Source organism: Sus scrofa, chromosome 9, assembly GCF_054392235.1.
Source record: "Sus scrofa isolate SSC_HxYL_T2T_F1_AM1 chromosome 9, Sscrofa_HxYL_maternal_Yorkshire_Landrace_v2.0, whole genome shotgun sequence".
Taxonomy (NCBI): domain Eukaryota; kingdom Metazoa; phylum Chordata; class Mammalia; order Artiodactyla; family Suidae; genus Sus; species Sus scrofa.
Genome location: NC_139391.1, coordinates 103,133,888 through 103,158,991, shown reverse-complemented (window position 1 = coordinate 103,158,991; position 25,104 = coordinate 103,133,888). Strand labels below are relative to the sequence as shown.

At 33.7% G+C, this 25,104-nt stretch overlaps 1 protein-coding gene across 23 annotated transcripts in view; it reads right to left on the bottom strand.

Annotated features, from left to right (window-relative positions):
- Window positions 1-4,808: 4,808 nt before the first annotated feature.
- Window positions 4,809-25,104, bottom strand: part of CACNA2D1 (calcium voltage-gated channel auxiliary subunit alpha2delta 1) — a 484,107-nt gene continuing 463,811 nt past the window's right edge. For 22 of the 23 annotated variants that reach the window (XM_013979783.3, XM_013979785.3, XM_005667683.4 and 19 more), the window contains one exon: window positions 4,809-8,915. In XM_013979783.3, coding sequence (XP_013835237.1) covers window positions 8,799-8,915 — 117 coding nt within the window. In that variant the 3' untranslated portion in view covers window positions 4,809-8,798. 23 annotated transcript variants of the gene reach the window in all.

Sequence of the window (25,104 nt, the reverse complement as noted above, 5' to 3'; positions counted from 1 at the left end):
CAGCTATAGTCATCTCAGATGTTGGTCTAATTGTTTTTGAGGTTTGGATGAAGATACCCAGAACAGTTTGCATTCCCCTTCTTCCTACCCCTGTAGCTAAATCCAGTTCATTTTCCACTTGTCTCTTTTTTCCAGCCTGCCATTAGTTTCTTATTACCAAGATCTTTTATTACAAAGTGATTTTTTTACAGTTAGTATGTTTATATATATGAATTTTCTCCCCATGTTCTATGGCTTTTGCTGTGTTTTTCTCATCATTGTCATCACTGCATATCTAGTGTCCAGCAGAGTAAAATATTTGAAATTCTGGCAATATTCTTCACACCTTAGAAATCCAATTAATTCCAAGTTTCTCTAGACACTCCTGAAATCATCAGCATCATAATGATTAAGCTTCTGAGATAAGAAGCAGTGACTGAACAACTCTTACGTGGTGACTATTATTTTATAAACAGATATTACGGAGTCATTAGTATTAATAGGACTGATAAGGAACAGAAATTTAGAGATCTTACATAACATGCCAAGTTGAGGAGATGGGATGTGGACCCAGGGAGTCTGACTGCAAAGCCTGGAATCTCTTTCATGTACCATGTCCTTGCCTCACTCATATTTCTTTGAGGTTCTGTGGATTAGATGGACAGGGCAGTCTGCAATCAATCTGAAACACTCATCTTAAAAAGTTTTGGCTAGATATTTATTTTATTAAAGAAGACGTTCTTTAAATATAATGTTAGAAACCAGATCGTCAAGTATTATTCCCTAGTTTCATTCTGACTTGCAATATCATTTGCCATGAGAATGAACCTTATTGACAATGGCTCTGATAGTGTTTATAGAAATACGTGTTTCCAACTCTATAAGACATTTGATATCATCAATAAGACTAATTGGAATAGAATATTCTGTGGTAGGAATTGTGGTCTTGATAATCAACCACAATCAGTGAAACTTTACTGGTTATATGCTGTATACAACTGTATAATCTGAATTTAAAGAGAAAAATAAAACAGAAAAATTGCAACTAAGTTGCAATCAATAGGGTATGTTACAAAAAATGTTGAAAAAAAGAGGCCAACTTTTCAATTTTTATTTTCTTAATTTTTCAGCCACCTGGTGGCATATGGAGTTCCTGGGCCAGGGATCAGATCCAAGCCGCAGTTGCAATCAAAGCCACAGCTGCAGCAACACCAGATCCATAACCCAGTGTGCCAGGCCAGGGATGGAATTTGCATCTCAATGTTCCCAAGATACCACTGATCCCCTTGCACCACAGCAGGAACTCCAAAATTTTAATTTAAAATTAACGATAACATGCATCTAAATTGGGTTTTACAGTCTCACTCAGAAATAGCCTGTATCAGAATTGCCAGGCCTGTAGTCTAACATGCCCCTACATAATATAATGCTGCCTGCACAGAAGAAACATGAGATTCTGAATTAGGGTGGGTCCTGACTATTAGTATGTTAAACAAAACGAAATAGACTAATACACCTCCAACAAGGGTTTTGAAATGAGCCAATATTGAAAATCATTATTTTGGAGTATATTTTCCTGAGCATATCATCTTTGTATCCTTAGCACTGGACAGCAGCTCATGCACAATACTTCTCATTTTTTCCTCCAGACTTGTCCTGCCCATCTCATTTCTGCCTATAGTCCTCTCCAGTGTTCCCTAACATGGGGGACTGATCACTCTGTACAATATTAAAACTGGTAGAGTTGGGAATAATTCTAAACTTTGTACTTTCTTTTTTAGTACAAGTAAATCATGACGTTCTCTCCTTTTTCCCTCTTAAATATTTCTAAAACCAGTCCACTTTTCTCTATCTAGCTTTTCCTTTGCCAGTCAACAAAAGCTTATCACCTTGCTAATAGCCTCTTAATTGGTCTTCTTTCCTGTAGGTTTTCTCCCAATAGCCTACATTTCATCCATAATGTTTTTCCTGAAATGCCAATGTAATCATCCTATTCTCTGCTTAAAACTCTTCAGCAGATTCTAATTGCCTAAATATCGTATGTCATCTGGAGAGGACTCTAGACTCTGGCCTTTTCTCTTCAGTATCATCTTCTACTTCATCTGTAACTACTCATCATCACCTCCTTGAGCCATATTGAACCCCTTTGGCTGCCTCTCATTTCTTGCATATACCTCTCCTCTATTTGCAACAGCACTGCTACCTTTTTGCTTCAACTCAAAAATCATTGCAGCTATCTCTGTCCATTCAGGCTAACTTGGTTATTATCCTATTGTAAGCTTCTGTAGCACCATTCATTTCTTATGTTATAGTACCTACTTCATACTATCATAAATTTCTATTAAATTGTTAATATTCCTAGCCAGTAGTTCCATCAAGAAAGGAATTGCTTTTTATCTTGTATGAAGTTCTACTTCTAAGACTCTAATTGAATAAAGAATTAGTAAATGTCTTAAATGACAAATGGTATAGATAATTAGGATAGTAAAAATTCTAGGCCAAAACTATGATTATCATGACTGGGAAGACCACTGTGATAACAATTCATAATACTAATGGATAGCATTGTTGATTTCTTATTCAGTGTTGGGCCCTATGCTGTGCGCTTTACATTAATTACATCATTTAGCTATCACGGTAACCCTACAGTGCAGTTACTGTTATTCTCTTTTATGGATGAGGAAACTGAGGCTTGGAAACTTTGCATTATTTACGCATGGTTACATAGCTAATAAGGGATAATGTCAGAATCCAAATCTAAGCAACAGATGGCAGTACTATTTGCCTTGGGGATGAGGATTAGGTCACTAATTATCAGATATGGTAGGTCAGTATAATTTTGAAATTACAAAAGGAAGAATTGAAGTACAGGTAATGACAACTAACAGGTTTATTAACAATTTTGCTCTTTACAATAGTTATCATCACCTATCCCATAATTTCACAAAAGAAAGGTAATTTTTTCTTAAACTAAATAATACAAGGAGAGACTATAAAAGCATAGTCCTCAATATGGGAAATTGCCAGTGTTACTACAACGTAGGTACTTCATACATTGTCCTTATATCAGTGAAAATCTTACAAGTAACCTTTGAAGACATGTTAGGGTCCTGAGATAATTAAAAACCACGGTTATGATAATAAAGGATTTTGAAAAATATCCACACATCTAAGAAAACTGAAACTTTGAAAAAAGTTTTTGGTAAATATATATTTTAAGGTATTAATAACTACAATGTATAGTCAGATGGTTGAGTCCAGATTTAAAACATTCATGGCAGAAATAGAAAAATTGCCTAATTTATTACAAAAAAATGTATTGAAGGAGTATTGCTAAATCTAGCACATTTTATACTGTATATGCTGAGTGATTTTATTGATTCCTTTTCATTATAATAGATAAGAACCTGTGACATGACCACTAATTATAGCAAATTATATTGGCTTTCCAATTATGGCAGTGATGTTCAATTTCTTACTTACATGTTTATTTTAAAATAGAGTCCATTTAAATAAAAATATTAAATAGTATTGTCGACTGTATACCAGTTTATAGAAAATTCTATTGGTGTTCTGTGAGTAACCCCACTTAAAGATGTGGAGAATTTGAGAATCAAGAAATGCCCAAGACCTTAAATTTATCATAACTTCATAGTGGTAACTAAAATTTTTCAGTGATAGCCCAAAACTAAAAGTCAGAGATAATATGCCTTTCAGATCTAAAATTCTAAGTCCTAGTTGAGTATATTGCAAGAGAATATAAGAGACTGCTGATACGTGTCTGTGGATGCACAAAAAATATTTTAATCATAGCTTCATAGCTCTAGGAAGCAATGGGGCACATAGGCAGCAATTTTTGTTTGATTTTTCTGTCCATAGAGGCATTCTGAATCTATTTGCAGACAGAGGAAAGACAGCTTGCAGAAAGGCGGGACTGAACATACTTGAGAAAGGAGAATTTTTGAGGCAAGGTCCCAAGGGAAAAGGTAGGGAATCAAGATGATTGATAGAGGAAATGAGGATCTCTGGGGAGTAAGGGGATTGATTAAGGAGATAAATTGGTACAGAATGAATCCAGATGTTCAGAAAATAAATGTTATCCACCTTAACCTTTTAAGTAGGGTTTTCCTATTAAAATGCCTTGATCAGAAACTAGGGGTCAGATTTTCCAGTAATCACCATCATTGGATCCACATTCTATGTTCCTTCCATCTGTAGGTAGTTTCTCTTCCTCTTATGGAACCCTGAGAAAGAAAAGTAGTCTACATTATGCTAGATCCCAAACAAATAATATCAGGCTCATTACTTATTAGGTGAGCATAAGAGGGCAGGTGGTAATCTGGTATAAACATGAAAGAAATATAGCATATTTAAAAAAAATTCTTTATACTATACTTCATTGCCTCAAATTCTGTTTACTATAAAAATAGCTAGGAGGAATATTTAAATGTTAGATAAAATATGTACATTTCAGTTAGTCTAACTTGTTTCTTTCTATTTTCCCACGGTCTTTAATGAAACATGGGAATATCACTTTTGCCAAGAAAAAAAAATTTTTTTTACATAGTTAAAAGTCCAGTTTAATAAGTTCCTAAGTGATTTGATGGCAAAAGCATGATTGAGAAGGGTCAGAGTTACGCAAAGGAGTTGTGATGACATTTGTTTGTGAGTTGAGGTTTGTAATCGGAAAAGCACTTTGGTAACTCCCAATGTTATTTCCACAATCTAGCATTCTCTTCACTGGAAGGCTTGCCTTCTTAAACTAGATGTATGACAGAGACCTCTGTCTCATTCAACTTGATTTCAAATAATTAAATAATCAAAACTGGTGACTTTAAATGATAAACTTTTATTCTGAATATACTGTTTTTGCACAAGATTTAACACAACATTTTCTGGGATTATAAATATTTTTATAATATTATTATACAAATTTTTACAAAATGTTTTTATCAGGCTAGTTAATTTCCACAAAAGTGTCAAGAGAACATAATAAAGGGGAGAAAAGATCTTTTGTTCACAAAGCCATTTGGCCTTTTGCATGGATGCACACTGAGCATTTCAATAAAAGTATCCCTAATAGCATGATCCAACAATCATACAGCACAACAGAAAAGACTGCTTTGTCAGGTCACACTGTAAACTTGATTGGCATCTATACAAGACAGTATCCCATTAGTCTCAGTAGAATTTCTTTGAGTTACTCATGTGAACTAGAAATAAAGCACATGAAGCTGTTGGTAAAGGTTGCCTAAAACTTTAAAATGCTGGAGTTTTCTCAAGAAATCAAGAAATTTCATACTTTTGCTTTATTAGTTTGCTCTTTACAGAAATGTACATGGAATATTAGCAATAGTAACATTTTGCTATGGGAAAATAACACATATTCCAGATAATTGTAAAATATTTGAAATTGTGGGGAAGTGAAGCAATCATTCTATGCTACACATTAAAAAAAAAACAAAAAACCATGACATCCTTTTTTTTTTTTCCCACTAGGTCAGACCCTGTACCTCTAGACACTTTAATGTCAACTAACAAGATTAATGGAATAGTTTAGGGTTTTAAATTAAGACATAAAATGTAAGCTTTGGTGGAGAGAAATATTTAAATGAGATGTAAAATACAAGAGAGCATCAAATAAGCAAGTAACACTTGGGTTGCAAAGGTCACTTAAAGGGATACTGCCTATTTGAACCCCGTAAGGCCAGTTTTAAAGTTCACAAAGGGAATATTATAGGAAAACTTACAAATGGCAGCAACACTGTCTTTTTTTTTTCCAAGATAAGCAATAATGCCTCAAGCATTAGAAACATGAAAAAAGATCATACTAAAATCTTATAGGCCCGGGACCTAAAAATCTCTTCAATCAAACTTGCTAACTATGTCATGTTAAAAACCGTTACAAATATGGACCACGATTGGTGTTTGGCAGTAATGCTGGTTGTTCAAATGAAAAAAAGATAAAAAGAAACCATTAATGCAAAATTCATTCTTGTTACTCAACACTAGAGCAAGACTTACTTTAATTTTGTTTTAGTGACAAACTACAGTAATCTTCATGAGCACAGCAAAAATTAAGCAGAATGAGTTTAAAAGCTTTTTTCTTGATCTCTTGTACTCTTTAGTCTTTGAAAATCAATACTTATAACAGTCTATAAGTTCTTACAAACAATTTGAACTCACAGAAAAATCCTAAATTAAATACAACAATTGCATGGGATGAGTGTTACTGTCTTTCAAAAAAGTGTGATAAATGCATGAAGACCAGTATTAGGCATGAGAACAACTTTTAGTCATCGTATTCTTACCCAATTTATTACCATGTATGTGGTTGTCACAACAGATGTTTATAACAGAAAATAAAGTCAAGAACCAAGCATGTAAATATATTTTGATGGCAAATGAAATCAAATAGGACCCTGCCAAGAGATGCCAAGTTTAACTGTGATAAACACAACGATGTAGTTGATGAAAACATACTATTTCAGTGACATTAACCACGAAAATATATTTAATAGATTTTAAAGATAATTTTAAGGTAGTTTGTTGTATGCTGGAAGCAATTCAGTTGTTTCAATGTGCATCGTTTATATACACAAACTAACATAATTTCATACTTTGATATCCCCTTCCCAACACTTTCATGATTTAAAATATTCTAGCAAAAGTTAACAATGTTTTAAATATTTAATCAACAAACAACATGATTTAAACATATTGTTACTAGAGTGAGAAGTTCCATATTTTTTTAAATCACTTTGGTGTTTTTTAAAATGTCAATACCAGTTACAAATGAGACTACAAAATCACAAGGCATTAGAAACGGTAACTGATGTCAACTCTTAGAACAATAGCTGGCAAAGTGATTCCATATTCCCCCCCTCCATTTTTAAATAAAAAAATATTTTAAATAAGGAAATGTACACAAATGGTACCTAGGGATATTGGTGGTGGTGGGGAATTACAAATGTATGCAAAGCTAAAAACAAAACAAATATATCTTTTGAACTATGCTAAAGAATTTGCCATTATCTTTGATATATGAAGCATATTAAAGCATGCTGGATCATGTTAATAAGATTTTTACTTAAAAATGGTATATAAGAAAATTTCCAGCGTAGACACACACCAATATTTGGCATGTTCAAAAACAGAACAAATGCATTTTACCATTAAAAATATCTGCATACTTCCCACCTTCGGCAGAATTATTCACTATAATTAGTTACACATTCATTGTTTTTACCCTTTCTTCAAATACTGTTTACTCCCGAAAATAATTTTTAAAAGCATAAATAAACTCTGCAACCATATTACTCTATAATGAAATACCTGATTTACTACACTAACGGTTTTCACTAATGAGGCTGTATAAAAACAATTTTGATTATTCACAATCAAGTATTCATGTGCATACATATAGATTCAAGGTTTCCTATTTGTTCAGATTATTGTAAAACCCTCATCTAACTGGATGGAAATTTTGGTCAAATGATCACACCATTTCAAACGGAGGGAACAAAAGCGGCAGCAGCAGCAGAAAATCTGGAGTTGTATGTGCTACTATTCAAAGGAACAAAGAGGAAACCTAGGATGAATCTTCATTGAGAACATATATGTACTCTTCAAAAAATAAATGTGTCAAATCTGATTTATGTACTTAAAATATCTGTACATAGGTTTTCAGGCAAAAGCACGAATCTGTATAAAATCCATTAATTCCCATTTTACCATTTACCTGATCCAATCATTCAGCATTTACATTGCACAGTATATTCAGAGTAGTTTAATGACATTTTAAAAGATGACTTAAGTGCATTACACTGCAAGGTTCAGATTCTCACATAACAATAATGTCACTCAGTTAACTTTTCAATGGACTATACTCTACAGTAAGAGAAAAACAAACTGAAAGTTAAAATAGCAGCAGCATCATGCAAAATACCCTTGGTAACCAAAGTTCATTTATCACAAGAAAAAACATTTTCCCTCCCCCCAACAAGCTTTTCTTAGAGCATTTTGAAATATCTGGCTAGCACTACAGAACTTTACTGTGAACAAAAAGAACATTACATCGAAGCATTTATTAAGGGCTCACATTTATGAGGACATATGTCGCATATTAATTTTACCCTCAAGCACCTTTAGTTTAATTTCTTAGTTATTATTTTCAAACAACCAATTAACTACCCCACCAAAACTTGGTCATCATTTGTGTTATATTTTTGGCAAAGAAGCCATTCTTCATAAGGCATTTTATTCAGGGCAATTTTTTTTTTTGTAGAAAATAAGCCATTATTTCTATTTTGACAGATTACACCAATGTTAATTCTCTCTCTCTCTCTCTATATATATATTTTTTAATAATAACTACTCCAAGCAGGAAATAATTTGTAGCAGAATTAGTGAAGGAAAAAAAAGACTTTTTTTTTCCCTCTAGAGATTTTCTTGGTAAAAGGACAAGGATTGCAGCAAGTCAAAATCAAGACAATTTGCGTGATTCATACACAACTGTGTGGGGAGCCCTTTTACATGTAATCACCAACAATGCAACAACAAATTCTCAAATTTTCCAATAGAATAGGTATAGAATTTTGCTCTGATGTTATACATAGATGATGCAGCATTCACACAAGTTTCAGGATCTGACACCCTGACATGCAGCCAGTGGGTGCCTTATGAGTCTGAGATTGATGCCATGGGATGGACCCAGCTAGAGTTCTGCTGATTCTGCAGTTTACCCTATTTTAATGCAATTGAGGGCTCCTATTCTGGCAGGGTCTGAAGTTTAATATGCAGATTTGGTTTTAGAAGGGTCATAACTGGTAGTGTCTGCTGCCAGATAAAAGCCAAAGTAAAACACACTGGATTCCGAAGATGGACCACAGGGAGGGATTTAATCCAGAAACACCACCACAGTCGGTATAATCCTCCTAATAGAAAGAAAACAAAAAAGAAAAATCCTGAAAAATATTTAGTAGAACATCTTTGAGAGCACCTCATGTTTAGTCCACTTCTGAACTCACCTTATAAAGCTGCTTTAATTTGAATCCAGATAAATTACACTGTCCTAGATTTTACTGTTCAATAACTTTGGATTAAGCAATTTTCCCAGTACCATTTAAAGAATGCTTTACATTTTTAGTTGTAGATTCTCATGGTTATGAAAGAAAATAATAAATGCTGTTTGAGTGCTATACCAATGTCTAAATTTAAAAAAAAAACTTTCTTTCATAGTATCCAATATTCTTATATATTTATACATATAAGACATAAAAATAAAATTTAACAGTTTATTTTATAATTCTCAAGAATTATGATTTCAGCAATTATGCTCAATAAGGCAAAGTTTGAGACTGGTAAAATAAATAAATTTGAGAAATGAACTTCCATTTTCCATATCCTTATATCCAGTTTCAGAAGTGAATGCATCATGCTGTACATGGAGCAGCTGGAGCTTCATCAAGAATTAAAATGAAAAATAATGTAGCTGAACCATAAATGAAAGAATACTCTGAAAACATATATCCAAAATAAAGAGCTAATAAGCTAGCAAGAGAGGTTTGTTTTGTTTAGAGAACCATGGATATAAGCTACAAATATGCTCATGTGGATCTTCTACTGTCTAGCAGGCTCCCTGCTAACAGAATTTTTCTGTCTTTATTGCTAGCTTCTGTATTCTGTAACACTTTCTACATTCTTTGATTCCTTTTAAATATATTGAATTTCATTAAAAAAATAAAAACCTTCCTATCCCAAGACATAAAAACCATTGGGTATAAAGAAGCCACAAGATATATTGTACAACATGGGGAATGTAGCAAGTATTTCATAACTAGAAATGGAGTAAAACCTTTGAAACAGTGAATCACTATATTGTACACGTGTAACATAAAATGTTATACATCAACTGAACTTCCATTTAAAAAAAAAAAACAGAAAAACCCCTTCCTATTTTCCTAAACATCTTTTAAGAATTCACTAATCCAAGGCTTATCTTCCAGCAATCAAAATAAGTTATATAATAAAATAAATAAATTTTCTATTCAGAATAATTTTACAAAGAACCTTAGTCTCCCTAAGACTAAAACATTGGCGTTTTTTTGCACACTAGGGTTTAAAATAGTGCCTGCCATCAAATTCTTTCTTTCTTGAATTGTATTTTAAGGTAGCAGAACAGTGTTAAATAGAAGCATGAGAAAAAAAGAATCTATTAAGAAAAATTTTATTTTGCAAATGCTATCTCCTAAATTTAAATAGAATCACAAAATAATGATTGAGTCCTTATTCATCTTGACTTTTCAGAGGTATTTGACAATGTAGAATATTCTCTCTTTGAAATTAACAAAATTATAAGGTATTTAAAGTGCACATTGTGGTGATTTAATATACCTAATATTGTATAAGGATCCCCCCATCAAGATCCTTAATGCATTCATCATCTCATATATTTATTTATTGATTTTTCCTTTGATGAGAATATTTGTTTTATTCTCTTAGCAAATTTGATTTTACAGTTATCAACTATAGCTACCATGTTTTGTTAGACTCTCAGATGTTATTCATCTTATAGATGAAAGTTCATATGCTTTTGTCAACCTTTCTGTATTTCCCCTGGCCTCTGCTAACCACTTACATACTTGTATAAATCAGAATTTTTAAAGATTCCATCTGTAAGTGATTCCAGTAGTATTTGTCATTCTCTGACTTCCTTCACTTAAAACATGCCCTCACAGTCCATCCATGTTGTTAGAAATGGCAGGATATCCTTACTCATGGCTGAATAATATTCCATTGCAGATACACATTACATTATTTTATCCATTCCTCAATCAATGGACACTTAAGTGCAGATATCTATTTAATATACTGTTTTCATTTCCTTTGGATATATCCCCAGAAGTGGGATTGCTGGATCATATGGTAATTCTACTTTTAATTTTTTGAGGAACCTCAATATTGGTTTTCATAGTGGCTGGCACCAACTTACATTCCTACTAACAATGTTTAAGGATTCCCTTTTATCCACATCCTTGCCAGCATCTTACGTTTTTTTGGTAATAGCCATTCTAACAGGCTCGTGGTTCTGATTTGCATTTCTCTGATGATTAGTGATATCGAGTATTTTTTCATGTATCTGTTGGTCATCTGTGTATCTTCTTTATAAAAATGTCTATTGATAGCCTCTGATCATTTTTAAATCAGATTTTTTTGATATTAAATTGTATGAGTTCTTAATAAATTTTGGGTACTGGGCCCTTACCACACACATGATTTGATTTGCAAACATTCCCTCCCATTTCATGGGGTGCTTTTTAATTTTTAAATGGGCTGCTTTTTAATTTTGTTGGTTTCCTTAGCTGTGCAGAAGCTTTTAAATTTGATATAATCCCTCTTCTTAATTTTTGCTCCTGTTGCCTTTGCTTTTTGTGATGACAAGTCTAAAAAATCTTTACCAAGACAATGTCAAGGAGCTTACACCTTATGTTTTCTTCTAGGAATTTTATGGTTTTAGACCTTCAAGTCATTAATCCATTTTGAGTTGAACTTTGTGTATGGTGTAGGATAGTGCCCCAATTTCATTCTTCTGCATGTGGCTGTTCAGTTTTCTTAGCACCATTTATTGGAAAGACTTTTCCTAGTATCACATATAGAAGAAACTATTTTTTCCCCAATGTATACAGTTGGCTCCTTTGTTGTAAATTGACCATATATGAATGGTTTACTTCTGGGATCTCTATTCTGTTCTATTGGTTTATGTGTCTTTTATGCGTGTGATATACTGTCTTGATTACTGTGGTTAATATAGTTTCAAATCAAGATGTCACGCATCCTGCTTTGTTTTTCTTTCTCAAGATTTGGACATTTGGGTCGTTTGTGGTTTCATATATATTTTAGGATTGTTCTAATTCTGTGAAAAATGCCATTGAAATTTTGATGGGGAATGCAATCAATCTGTAGATTACGTTGGATCATATGGGTATTTTAACAATGTTAATTCTTCTAATCTATGAACTCTGAAAATTTTTCTACGTGTCTTAAATTTCTTTTATTAATGTTATAGTTTTCAGTGTGTAGGTCTTTCACCTCCTTAGTTACATTAATTGTTGAGTATTGTAGTCTTCTTGATGCAATGTAAATGGAATTTCTTAATTTCTCTCTCTCTCTCTCTCTCTTTTTTTTTTTTTTTTTTGTCTTTTTGTCCTTTTTAGGGCTGCACCAGCGGCACATGGAGGTTTCCAGGCTAGGAGTCTAATCAGAGCTGTAGCCGCTGGCCTAAACCAGAGCCACAGCAATGCTAGATCTGAGCTGAGTCTGCAACCTACACCACAGCTCACAGCAACGCCAGATCCTTAACCCACTGAGAGGCCAGGGATCAAACCCGCAACCTCATGGTTCCTAGTCGGATTCGTTTCCACTGCACCAGGATGGGAACTCCTAATTTCTCTTTCTGATAGCTCGTTACTACTGTATAGAATTGATCTTTGTATATTAAGTAGATATCTTGCAATTTTACTGATTCTGCTTATTAATTCTAATAGTTTCTTGGTGGAGTCATTAGGACTTTGTATGTATAATATCATGTAATATGCAAATAGTTCTAATTCTTCTTTTCCAATTTGGATGCCTTTTATTTCATTTTACTGCCAATTTGTTCCACATAGAATTTCCAGTACTCTGTTGAATAAAACTGGTGAGAATAGGCATCTGTATCTTGTTCCTTATCTTACAAGAAAAGTCTTCAGCTTTCACCATTGAGTATGTTAGCTGTGGGCTTGTCATATATGGCCTTTTTTAGTCTTGGCGTACATTCTCTCTATATCTATTATATCTATTTTTTTTAGTTTTTACCGTAAATGGATATTGAATTTAGTTAAATGCCTTTTCTACGTCTATTAAGATGGTCATATGTTTTTTAGCTTTCATTTTGTTAATATGTGTATAATATAATTCACTTGTAAATTTTTGAACAATCCTTGCATCCATGGAATAAATCCCATTTGATCATGGTAATGACCATTTTAATGTACTGTTAGATTATGTTTGATAATATATTGTTGAGGATTTTTGCATCTATTTTCATCAAGAATATTAGCCTGTAATTTTCTCGTAGTGTCATTGTCTGGTTTGATATCATGATAAGGCTGACCTTGTAAATGAATTAGGAAGTATTTATTCCTTTTTTATTTTTATTTTTGAAGAGTTTGGAAGGACAGGTACTAATTGTTCTTTGATGGTTTGGCAGAATTCACCAGTGAAGTAATTTCATCATGGACTTTTGTTTGTTAAGGAGTTTTTGATAACTGATTCAATTTCTATTTCTTCATGATTCAAGTCTTGGTAGGTTGTACATTTCTAGGAACTTTGCCATTTCTTCTGGGTTGCTGAATTTTTTTGGCAATGTTAAAACTGTATTGCAGTCTCTTCCTCCCTTTAAGTCTATTAATATTTTTTAATATATATATATTTTGATGCTCCTATGTTGGGTGCACAAATATTTACAAAGGTTTATATACTCTTGTTGGACTGACATCTTTATCATTATGTAATAACCTTGATTGTTTATTACAATTCTTGTATTAAAGTCTATGTTGTCTATAAGTACCCAGCTTTTCTTTTGGTTTCCATTTGCAGAGAATATCTTCTCCCATTTCAGCTTGTGTATGTCCTTAATGATGAAATAAGACTCTAGAACACAACATGAAATCTTTTCTTTCATTCTTTTTTTAAAATCCATTCTGCTATTCTATGCTATTTGGAGAATTTAGTCTATTTAACATTTAAGTAATTGTTGATAGTAATTATTATTACTAAAATTTTGTTAAATTGTTTGAAAACTTCTTTGTTCTTTTCCTCTTCTTGCTCTCTTGTGATTTGATCATTTTCTATAGTGACATGCTCAGATTCCTGTCTCTTTATCTTTTGTGTATCTACCATAGGTTTTTGCTTTGTAGTTAAATTTGTTAGACATTTAATATGTTTTATGTAAGCCTCATAACTTAATAACAAGTTCAAATGCATTCATTCCTCCATGTTTTGATTTCATAATTTATATAATTTACTCTGTATATTCATTATCCATTATTGTATGTTATTTTCATATATTTGTATTTTAACATTCATTCTAGATAAATGATTAACCTACTATCATTACAATATTAGATGATTCTGAATTTAACCATATATTTACCTTTACCAGTGTGATTTATACTTCCATATGCTTTTGTTACTAATTAGTGTTGTTTTACTTCAGATTAAAGGTGTGCCTTTTACATTTCTTATAAGGTCAATCTAGAGGTGATGAACTCAAGGTTTTTGCTTGTTTACAACTCTTTGTTTCTCCTTCAGGTTAGAAGGACAGTTGTTGCTGGGTAGAGTATTCTCAGTTGGCAGGTATCTTTTAGTACTTTGAATACATTCCGGCTCACACATTCTGGTGGAAAAATATTGGTAGCCTTAGAGGTAACCTTGTACATAATAAGTTGTTTTTCTTTTGCTCCATTTAAGATTGTCTCCTTGTCATTTACTTTCGATAATTTAATTATAATGTGTCCTTGTGCGGATCTTTTACTTTAATTGAAATATACTTGAAATATAACATTGTGTACATTTAAAGTGTACATGTTAATTTGATAATTTATCTATTGTTATATGATTGTCATTGTTACACCTCTATCACATTATATAGTTGTTCTTTTTTAGCAGTTGGAGTAATTAATTTCTAGGCTCTTAGCAAGTTTGATGATAATATAATACTTGTCTATATTCAAAGTACTGTGCATTAGCTCTCTAGGGTTTATTACTACTTATTGCAAGTTTGTATACTTGAACAACATTTGTCCTATCCTCTACCCACCATTTATTCTCTGTTTTTATGAGTTTGGCTTTTTAGATTCCACTTACAGTACTTGTCTTTCTCTGCCTTACTTAGCATATTGTGCTCAAGGTCCATCCATGTTGTTGCAAATGGCTAATGTCCTCCATTTTCATGGCTGAAAAATATTACATTGTGTGTGTCCATGTGTATATATATGTGCATGTAAGTGTGTGTTTAGTAAATCCCACTTGTTTATCTGTTCATTGGCTGATAGACATTTATGTTGTTGCCATATCTTGGCTGTTATGACTAATGCTGCAATGAATATGGGAGTACAGATATCTCTTCAAAAGGCTCTTTTCATTTCCTTTGTATATAAATCCATAAGTAGAAGTGATGGATCATATGGTAGATTTATTTTTAATTATTTGAGCAATCTCCACTGTTTTCCACATTGGTTGCACCAATTTACATAAAAATGTTCTCTTTTATTCACATCTCACTAGTACCTGCTGTCTCTTGTCTTGATGATAGCCATTTTGACAGGTGTTAAATGTGGTTTTGATTGGTATTTCTCAGATGATTAGTGATATTGAGCATCTTTTCATGTACCTGTTGGCCATTTTGATATTTTCTTTGGAAAAATATCTATTTAGTTTTCCTTCCCATTTTTTAGGTGGATTTTTTTTTTTTTTTGGTCTTTTTTAGGGCTGCACATGGGGCATAATGGAGGTTCCCAAGCTAGGGGTCAAATCAGAGCTGCAGCTGTTGGCCTACACCATAGCCACAGCCACAACAGATCTGAGCTGCATCTATGACCTACACCACAGCTTGGCAATGCCAGATCCTTAACCCACTGTGCAAGTCCAGGGATTGAACCTGCATCCTCATGGATGCTAGTCAGATTCATTTCCACTGAGCTATGATGGGAACTCCTGGTATTTTTTTTTTTTTTCTTACTATGCAGAAGCATTCAACTTTGATGTAGTCCCATTTGTTGATTTTTGCTTTTATTGTTTGTGCTTTTAGTGTCATATCCAAAAATCATTGCCAATACCAACATTGAGGAACTTCTCTAAGTTTTCTTCCAAGTTTTGTATTTATCAGGTCTTATGTTTAAGTCTTCGATCCATTTTGAGTAAATTTTTGTGAATTGTGTAATATAGGGGTCCAATTTCATTGTTCTGCATGTGTTTATCCAGTTTTCCCATCACCATGTGTTGAAGAGACTATCTTTTCCCTATTAGGTGTTCTTGGCTCCATTATCAAGTATTAGTTGACTGCATAAGCAGTGATTTAATTATGGGCTCTCTTCTGTTCTGTTAGTCTTTGTCTATTTTTATGCCAGTACCATAACTTCTTAGGATTACTGAAGTTTTGTAGAATAGTCTCACATCAGGGTGTGTGATACTGCTGGCTTTGTTCTTTCTCCTCAGGAATGCTTTGGGTATTTGCAGACTTTGTCACTTCCTATACATTTTAGAATTTTCTTTTTCTGTTTGTGAAGAATGCCATTGGTATTTTGATGGGAATTGTGTTGAGTCTACAGATGACTTTGAGTAGTATAGACATTTTCAGAATATCAGTTCTGCTGATCCATCAATATGGAAATCTTTACATTTTTTTAATTTGATTTCTTTCAGTAACGTTTTGATTGTACAGAGCTTTAACTTCCTTGGTTCAATTTATTAGGTATTTTTTTGATGCTATTATAAAGGTGATGGTTTCCTTTTTCATATATTTCATCCTTAGTCTACAGAAATGCAACTGATTTTTGTATGTTGATTTTTATATCCTATATCATTACTGAAATTGTTGATTAGTGCCAAGTTTATTGGTGATTTTTGGAATTTTTTTATATATAAAATCATATGTACAAAGAGTGACAGTTTTACTTCTTCCTCCCCTGTGAGGTTGGAGGTATTCCCTCCCCCTCACTTGGTTTTGATGTGTTTGGTTTCCTCCTATTGTAATTCTCTGGGTTTCCTGAATTTGGATGTCTGTTTCTTTTTCAAGGTCAGGAAAGTTTTCTGCCTTTCTCTTTTCTCTACATGGGACACTATAAGGTGAATTTTGGTTGGCTTGATGTTGTCCCCTTAGCTATCTATCTTCACTATTTTTATTCCTTTTTCTTTTTGCCCCTCAACTGGATGAATAACTGACCTGTTTCTAAGTTTACTGATAGTTTATTCCATTTCATCCAGTCTGCTATTTGAGTTTTCTCTATTGAGTTTTTTAATATGGTTACTGTATTTTTCAGCTCTGTGACTTCTGATACTTTATTGTTATTATCTTTGTTGAAATTATAAGTTCATGCCTTGTTCTTCTGACCATGGTGACCATCTTTATAACCATATTTTGAACTCATTCTTATGTCAGTCACTCTTCTCTGTTTCATTAATATTTGTTTATGGATTTTTTTTTCTTTTAAAACACATTTTTCTGTTTTTCCATTTTCCTTGACTCTCTGTGTTGTTTTTTGCTCATTAGTTAAAAGAGCTACTGTTCTCAGTCTTGAAGTGCCTTTTCCTTCTTGGTTCCCAGTAGTTGAGAGTGGGACCATATCTGTCAGTGTCCCAGTGGAGAGGATCTCAGTCAGCACCAGATGTAGGCTGATTGGAGGCTGAATTCTCAGGCAGAAGCTTTCAAAGTATACAAATCAGACCTCTTTCAGAGAAATACCGAAAGATGGGCATTTCTATCTGCTTCCTCTGTGCTGAGTCCTGAGGGGATAGCCAATTGAGAACTGTTTGTTTGCTATGGTCCCAGGTCCTTTGGTACCTATGAATGCCAGCCCTTCTGGCTACCAGTGCCAAGTGATAAAACAGATGTGTCCTTTGGGTAGCCACGTCAAAAGCCAGGAGGCCTGATGTATTCGCAGGCTTCTTTTTGGGAGACACCAGTGACGACAGTGGACCACAGGGTCTCCAGGGAAAACTGTAGTAACCCCCTAAATGTGAGCTAAATTACAAGGCTTACCATCAGGAAATAACTTTTAAAGTATGCAAATATCCTCTGTCAGGGAAAGATTAGAAGGCATTTCTCTCTGCTCCCTCTTGTATGAGCTTTGGGAGGACAGCCACAGGGAAATCTGATACAGACTTGTGGGTCTCTTGGACACAAACTCCACTAGGCTTTTAGAGCTAAGAATTTTGGGGGTCCATCCCTAAGGTCTTAAAAACTTGGGTGCTAGATGTTCAGTTCAAACCCCTCACTGCTGAGGGGGGAGCTGGGAGTTGTAAATTCTCTCCTGATTTTAAGTTGCTATGTTGAGAGAGGGGTTTATGGAGATAGTGTATCTCAGGTCTTTCCTACTCATTTGGATACATTTTATATTTGCCTAATGTATAGGGGTTGCTTAGCTACCTCCTAGATTATTTCCTAGACCGAAACCTCCTATGTCACCACCTTAGACCAGAAACTCAAAAACTCATACTTTTATATTTTCTGCCCTGAATTCTCCTGACCCCCCACATTCACTGATCATTACCACCTCTCTTTTTGTATGTCTCAGAAGGATCTCAGAATGGCCCACAAATATTATTAGCTGTGTACAAATACTATTCTTTGAATGAAAATTCTAGGAGTAATGGATCAGTTCAAACACAACAAATCATCTGTGATTCCACCCTTTTCCTCAAATCTAATCTATCAGCTTGTTCTAACTCTAGTTTCAAAATACATCCCCAAACCTATTACTATGTCATGTCCAAGTTTCCATCACTTCTTGGCTACAGCGTTGCTAAAGCTGCCTCACTTGCCTCATTGCTTCTACTCTTGCCTTTTAACAATTTTTTTTTTCTCCAAAAGGAGTTTTCTTAAAACCATAACTCAGATGCTTTCTTGAAATTTCTCAGAACAAAATCCACATTTCTTACCAAGACCTACAAAGCCATATGTTGTCTGTAACCTGGCTTCCTCTCCATCTTCATTTTTGAATATTCTTCCCCCTCCCCTCAGGACTCATTCTACTTCAGTAGCACTACCTTTCTCTGCAATAGGTGTTTACTATTCAAGACCTTTGAACTTCTTCACTTTGTTCAAATACCTTTCCCTCTAAGTATGGTAATCAAATAAAAAATAGGGTGCTGAGTTATATTTGAATTTCAGATAAAAAAATCATATTTTAGTATAAATGTATTTTAAATATCTTATGCATAAAAGAGTGACTTGATACACAGTAGATGTACTATAACTTGATGAACATTAGCAGACAAACAAGACCCATTGAGGTATGAAGGATATATTTTGTTCTTACTAACATAAAACACATTTTTATGTTCTATAAATGAGTTATAGAAAGAAAAATATTCTCTTTGGCTACAATTCTACTGTGTTTATTTTTATATTTTTCGTGATTTTGTGGAGGGGGTTATTTCCTCTGTGTGATGATGAGATATGTCTGTTTCAGTCTGGGAGATGGTTACAAATAAGTTATATGGAGTCCCTGAAGTGTGCATGTTGACTCACAGTGAAAAATCTGTTCCTTCACTTTCCTGATCATGTTTTCTCATGTGTTTTGCATGGGCAACCACATTAACCAAGACTTAAAATTATTCTATGAAAGTGAATTATGAGTTACCTTCTAAAAACATTCTAAATCACAAATGCATAGATGTGGGAGAAACCTCAACATTTTTTTCTATCTCAAAGAGACCAAAACCCCACTAACACCACAACCAGATAAATCAGTCTGATTTTTAAAGATTATTCTTTCAGAAAATAAGATTGGTACCTTGTTTCAGTCTAAAAGAGTAAAAGGGTACAATGCCAATACTATATGTATATATTTAAAAATATGATACTATAATATACTATCAATATTTTAAAATATGATAGAGTAATTTTATTTGACTTCCTCCTAAGGACTTCTTTCAAAATACTCTTAGTGGAGAAATCCACTAAGAGCTACTTATTTTTTTTTTTCCTTTTCCATTACTCTCTAAAAGAAAAAAAAAAAAAAAAAAAAAAACCTAAACCACAGATATTCAATATTTTGCCACAAGGATTACTTTTTTAAAAAAATAATTTTTATTCAGTTTTGGAATATCGTTGATTTACAACATTGTGCTAGTCTGAGGTATACAGTATATCAATTCTTTTTCAGATCCTTCTCCTATATAGGTTACTACAGAATATTAAGTAGAGTTCTCTTTACTATAAAGCAGAGCCTTATTGACTATTCGTTTTATATATAGTAGTGGGAATATGTTATTCCCAAATTTCTAATTTATCCCTCCCTCCACTTTTCCCCTTTAGTAACCATAGTGCACTTTCTGAGTCTTTTTCTGTTTTGTAAATAAGTTCACTTGTATAATACTTTTAGATTTCACATAAATGACATGAAGTTTGTCTTTGGCTTAATATGATGATTTCTAGGTCTATCTATGTTGCTGCACATGGCATTATTTCATTCTTTTTTTATGGTTGAATAATAGTCCATGGTATACATGTAACACATCTTCTTTATCTATTTCTCTGCTATTGGACATTTAGGTTGCTTCCATGCCCTGGCTATTGTAAATAGTACTTCAGTGAACACTGGGGTGCATGTATCTTTTGAAATTATGGTTTTCTCCAGATATATGGCCAGGAGTGGGATTGCTAGAACATATGGCACTTCTATATTTAGTCTTTTAGGGATTCTCCATACTGTTCTTCATAGTGGTTGCACCAATTCATATCCCCACCAACAGGGTAGCAGAGGGTCCTTTTTCTCCATACCCTATACAAAATTTATTATTTATAGACTTTTTGATGACTTTTATAGACATTCTGACTGATAGGAGGTGATAACTCATTGTAGTTTTGACTTGCCTTTCCCTATATATTTCAATATATAGATTAAATCTTCAATATATACATATTGAATTGCATGAGCTATTTGTATATTTTAGAGATTAATTCCTTATAGGTTGCTTTGTTTGCAAAGATTTTCTCCCATTCTGTGGATTTTCTTTTTTAATGGTTTCCTGTTCTGTGCAAAAGCTTTTAAGTTTCATTTGGTCCATTTGTTTATTTTTTTTTCCCATTACTCTAGGAAGTGGATGAAAAAGATATTGCTGCAATTTATGTCAAAGGGCATTCTGGCTATGTTTTCCTCTAGGAGTTTTATAATATCCAGTCTTATATTTGGGTCTTTAATATATGTTGAGTTTATTTTTGTGTATAGCATTAGAGAATGTTCTAATTCCATTCTTTTATTCATAGTTGTTCAGTTTTCCAGCATCACTTATTGAAGAGACTGTCTTTTCTCCATCATATATTCTTAACCTCTTCATCATAGATTAATGGACCATGGATGTGTGGATTTATTTCCAGGCTTTCTATCCTGTACACTGACCTATATTTCTGTGTGTGTGTGTGTGTGTGTGTGTGCCAGAACCATACTCTTTTGATGACTGTAGCTTTGTAGTATAATCTGAGGTCAGAAGCTTGACTCTTCCAGCCCTCTTTTTCTTCATCAGGGTTGCTTTGACTATTCAGAAGTCTTTTGTGTTTCCATAAGAATTTAATTTTTTTCTGTTCCAGTTCTATGAAAGATGTCATTGTAGTATGGTAGTGTTTGCATTGAATGTATAGATTGCCTTGGGTAGTATAGTCATTTTGACAATATTGATATTTCCAATCCAAAAACATGGTATATGTTTCCATCTGTTTGTGTGATCTTCCATTTATCAGCATCTTATACTTTTCAGTGTACAAATCTTTTGCCTCCATAGGTAGATTTATTCTTAGGTATTTTATTCTTCTTGATGCAATGGTAAATAGGATTGTTGCCTTAATTTCTATTTCTAATCTTTTGTTTTTAATATATAGAAAGGTGAGAGATTTCTGTGGATTAATTTTATATCTTGCAACATTACCACATTCACTGATGAGCTCTAGTAGTTTTCTGATAGCATCTTTAGAATTTTCTATGTAAAGTATCATATTGTCTGCAAACAGGGGCAGTTTTATTTCTTTTCCGGTTTGGTTTACTTTTATTTGTTTTTCTTCTCTGAGTGCCATGACTAGGACTTCCAAAACTATGTTGAATAAAAGTGGTGAGAGTGAACATCCTTGTCTTGTTTGGGATCTCAGAGGCTTTCAACTTTACACTGTTGAGCATGATGTTAGTAGTCCTTTTGTCATATATGACATTTATAATAATGAGGTAGCATCTCTCTAGGCCCAGTTTTTGTAAGTTATCATAAATTGGTGTTGAATTTTGTCAAAAGCTTTTTTGTGTCTACTGAGATAACCATATCGTTTTTATTCTTCAGTGTGTTAATGTAGTGTATCACATTGACTGTTTTGCAGATTTTGAAAAATCCTTGCATCCCTGAGATAAATCCCACTTGATCATGGTATATGATCCTTTTAACTTACTGTTGTATTCTGTTCACTAGTATTTTGTTGAGGATTTTTGTATCTATGTTCATCAGTGACAGTTTCTTCTTTTGTGGTATCTTTGACTGGTTTTGGTATCAGGGTGATGGTGGCCTCACAGAATGAGTTTGGGAGTGTTCCTTCTACAGTTTTTTGGAAGAGTTTCAGAAGGATAGTTGTTAACTCTTCTCTAAATGTTTGACAGAATTTGCCTGAAAAGCCATCTGCTTCTGGACTTGTTTGTTGAAAGTTTTTAATTATAGTTTCACTTTTGGTAATTGTGATTGGTCTATTCATATTTTCTATTTCTTCCTTGTTCATTATTGACTTACAAAGACTGTTCCATTTCTTCAGGTTGTCCATTTTATTGGCATATAGTTGCCTGCAGTAATCTCTTATGATCCTTTGTGGGTTTTTTTGGTGTCAGTTGACTTCTACATTTTTCACTTCTAATTGTACTCATTTGAACCCTTTAGCTTTATTTCATATTGAGTCTAGCTAAAAGTTTATTGATGTTGTTGATCTTTTAAAAGACTTTCCCATTAGACAAGCTTTTGTGCCTCCCATAGGTTACTGGTATTGCACTTTCATTTTCAATTGTCTCTGATGTTTCTTGATATCCTTTTTAATTTTTTCAGTGATCTACTGGTTGTTTAGTATCATATTGTTTAGCTTACATGCTGGTGTATTTTACACTTTTTTCCTTGTAGTTGATTTCTAATCTCATAGCCCTGTGTCTCAAAAAGATGTTTGATGTAATTTCAGTTTTTGTTAATTTACTGAGGCTTTCTTGGTGGTCCATGATGAGATCTCTCCTGGAGAATGTTCCAGATGCACTGGACTGGAATGTGTATTCAGTTGCTCTCAGAATGGTCTACAAATATCAATTAAGTCCATCACCTGGTGTAATGTGTCATTTATGGGCTATTTCTTTATTGATATTCTGTCTGGGTGATCTGTCCATTGATGTAAGTGGGGTGTTAAAATCCCCTACTGTTACTGTCAACTTCACATTTTATGGCTGTTAGCAGTTGCCTTATATACTGCCTTATATACTCCTGTGTTGGGTACATATAAATGTATAATTACTGTATCTTCTTCTTTGATTGCTTGATCATTATGGAGTGTCCTTCTTTATCTCCTATAACAGCCTTTACTTGAACGTCTACCTTGTCTGATTTGATTATTAGTAATCCAGCTTTCATTTGATTTCCATTTGCATGGAATGTCTTTTTTCATCTTGACTGTCTAGGGCCAAGAATTGAAATGGGTCTCCTGTAGACAGCATATATAGAGGTCTTGTTTTTATATCCATTCAACCAGTCTGTATCTTTTTATTGGAGCACTTAATCCATTTACATTTAAGGTAATTATCGATATATATGTTCCTAATGCCTTTCTGTTAATTATTTTGGATTTGATTTTGTAGGTCTATTTTTCTTCCCTTCCTCTTTTATTCTCTTATGATTTGATGACTATCTTAATGTTGTGTTTGGATTGCAGTTACTATTAATTTTTGAGAGAGCAGTCTATATATACAGAAGATTGGCATAAGCTGTTGATCTCTTAATTTCAAATGTATTTCCAATATCCCGCATTTGTACTCTCCTCTTCTCACAATTGCTGGGTTTTTTTTTATCACTATTTGTGTGTGGATGATTTCCTACCTTTACTGTATGTTTGCCTTCTCCAGTGAACATTCCCCTTTGAAACTTTCCTGTTTCTATTTGGGCTTTTGTGTTCCTCCCAGAGAATTCCCTTTAGCATTTGTTGCAAACCTAGTTTGGTGGTGCTGAATTCTCTTAGCTTTGGCTTGTCTGTAAAATTTTGATATCTCTGTCAAATCTTAATGAGAGCCTTAGTGGGCAGTATTCTTGGCTATAGTTTTTTTTTTGTCTTTTCTTTTTAGGGCTGCACCTGTGGCATACGGAGGTTCCCAGGCTAGGGGTCTAATCAGAGCTACAGCTGCTGGCCTACACCACAGCACAGAAATGCCCAATGTGTGCTGATTCTGCGACCTACACCATAGCTCATGGCAAGGGCAGATCCCTAACCCACTGAGCAAGGCCAGGGATCAAACCCACAACCTCATGGTTCCTAGTTAGATTTGTTTCTACTGTGCCACGAAGCTGTAGATTTTCTTTCATTACTATAAATGTATTGTGCCACTTCCTTGTTGCTTTTAATATTTTTTCTTTTATTTTTGTCAGTTTGATTAATATGTGTCTTCACATGTTCCTCTTTGGATTTATCCTGTACGGCACTCTCTGTGTTTACTGGACTTGTGCGAGTGTTTCCTTTCCCATAATAGGGATGCTTTGGGCTATTATTTCTTCAAATATTTTCTCAGGCTCTTCTCTCTCTTTTCTACTGGGACCCCTATAATGCAAATGTTGTTGCATTTAATGTTCCAGAGGTCCCTTAGACTTTCCTCATTTCTTTTCATTCCTTCTTTGTTCCATGGCAGTATTTCCACCGATCTGTCTTCCAACTCATTCATTTTCTTTCTCATTTAGTCTATTGATTCCTTCCAGTTCATTTTTCACTTCAGTTATTGTATTAATCATATGTTTATTCTTAAATCTAGCTCTTTGTTAAACATTTCTTATATCTTCTTTGTCTGTACCTCCATTCGTTTTCTGAGATCTTGGATCATTGCTACTGTCATTACTACGAATTATTTTTCAGGTAGACTGCCTGTCTCCACTTCACTTAGTTGCTGTTCTGGGGTTTTATCTTGTTCTCTTGTCTGGAACATATTTCTTTGCCATCTCATTTTGTCTAACTTTGTGTTTGTGGTCTCTGTATTACAGCCTGCAAAAATGTAATTCCTCTTGCATCTGATGTCTGTCCCCTGGTTGGGTAAGAGTGGTTTAGGGGCTTGTGCAGGCTTCAGGGTATAAGTGGACTAATGTCTGCCCACTGGTGGGTAG